The sequence below is a fragment of the Empidonax traillii genome, unplaced genomic scaffold (genome assembly GCF_003031625.1).
Source record: "Empidonax traillii isolate 1590-97213 ecotype Southwest subspecies unplaced genomic scaffold, ASM303162v1 scaffold3161:size19246, whole genome shotgun sequence".
Taxonomy (NCBI): Eukaryota; Metazoa; Chordata; class Aves; order Passeriformes; family Tyrannidae; genus Empidonax; species Empidonax traillii.
This window is the reverse complement of record NW_020958354.1, coordinates 17,803-19,246: the sequence shown is the minus strand read 5'-3', so window position 1 is coordinate 19,246 and position 1,444 is coordinate 17,803. Positions and strand designations below refer to the sequence as shown.

Genomic DNA, 1,444 nt, shown 5'->3' with positions numbered 1-1,444 from the left:
ATTGCCAGGGTGGCTTTGCCAGGGCAAAATTCCCAGGGTGGTGGGTTTGATGGGGTCGGGGTTTTTTTTTCAGGGTGGGATTGCCAGGGTGGAATTTCCAGGGCAAAATTCCCAGGGTGGGTTTGATGGGGGTGGTTTTTTTTCAGGCTGGAATTGGCAGGATGGAATTGCTGGGGTGGCTTTCCCTGGGCTGGGTGTGCCAGGGGTGGCATTTCCAGGGTGGCTTTTCCAGGCTGGAATTGCCGGGGTGGCTTTGCCGTGGCAGCTTTGCCAAGGCGGCTTTTCCCGGGCTGGCATCGCCAGGGTGGATTTGCTGCAGTGGCATCGCCAGGGTGGCTTTTCCTGGGGTGGCTTTGCCGCAGTGGCTTTTCCCAGGGCAGCTTTCTCCGGGCTGGAATGGCTTTTCCTGGGGTGCCTTTGCCATGGCGGCTGTGCCGGGGTGGATTTGCCGCAGTGGCTCTTTCCGGGGCGGCTTTTCCGGGGCGGAATTGCTGGGGTGGCTCTGCCAGATGGGTTTTGCCGCAGTGGCTATCCCGGGATGACTCCTCCAAGGGTGGCTGTGCCGGGGGTGGATGTGCCAAAACGGGACTGCCGGGGTGGATTTGCCACAGCAGCTTTTCCCAGGATGACTTTGCCAGGGTGGGTTTGCCAGGGTGGATTTGCCAAGATCATTTTTCCCAGGATGGCTTTTTCCAGGATGGCTTTTTCCAGGATGGCTTTTTCCAAGATGGATTTTCCAAGATGGATTTGCCACAGTAACTTTCCCAGGGTGGCTTTTCCAGGGTGGATTTGCCACAGTAGCTTTCCCAGGGTGTCTTTGCCAGGACGATTTTTCCAGGATGGTTTTCCCAGGATGGCTTTCCCAGGATGGCTTTCCCAGGATGGCTTTCCCAGGATGGCTTTCCCAGGGTGGCTTTCCCAGGGTGTCTTTTCCAAACTGGCTTGTCCGTGGTGGCTTTGCCGGGCGGGCCCCGCAATCCCCATTCCCGTAGCCCGGCTCCTGCCTGGATTTGTGCCGTGGAGCAGGCAGGGAGGGAGGAAGGGGGCAGTTTCCCCTGCCTGGCACATCCCAGATCCCCGGGCTGGGGGCTCCGTGTCCCCCCGTGGTGTCCCAGCTGTCCCCCGGCAGCTGCAGCTCCGGGTGCCGTCCCCACCCACGACATTCCCACCACATCTGCTCCCGTCGCTCCGGCGGCTCTGCCGGGCTCAGAGGAGGCGGGAGGGGTGGCAGGAGGGTTCCCCCCTCCCCCAGGGTCTTTGTCACCTCCCCGTGTCCCCCCCCAGCCTGCAACGTCACCATCCACAACCGCTGCAAGGACACGCTGCCCAACTGCACCAAGGTGAAGCAGAAGGTGAGCGCGGGGGGAGCGGGATGGGAGGGCCTGGACACTCCAGGGGGGATCTGGGGTGGGAACGGGGGTTTGGGGACACAGGGGGACGGTGA

General features: G+C 61.7%; 1 protein-coding gene across 1 annotated transcript in view; it reads left to right on the top strand.

Annotated features, from left to right (window-relative positions):
* Positions 1-1,115: 1,115 nt before the first annotated feature.
* The window catches only part of LOC114072420 (rho guanine nucleotide exchange factor 2-like), a gene marked incomplete at its 5' end in the record, with an annotated part of 7,315 nt that continues 6,986 nt past the window's right edge, over positions 1,116-1,444 (top strand). The window contains one exon of the mRNA XM_027910319.1: positions 1,116-1,352. Within this exon, the coding sequence (XP_027766120.1) occupies positions 1,116-1,352 (237 nt within the window). The remainder of the gene's footprint in view (positions 1,353-1,444) is intronic.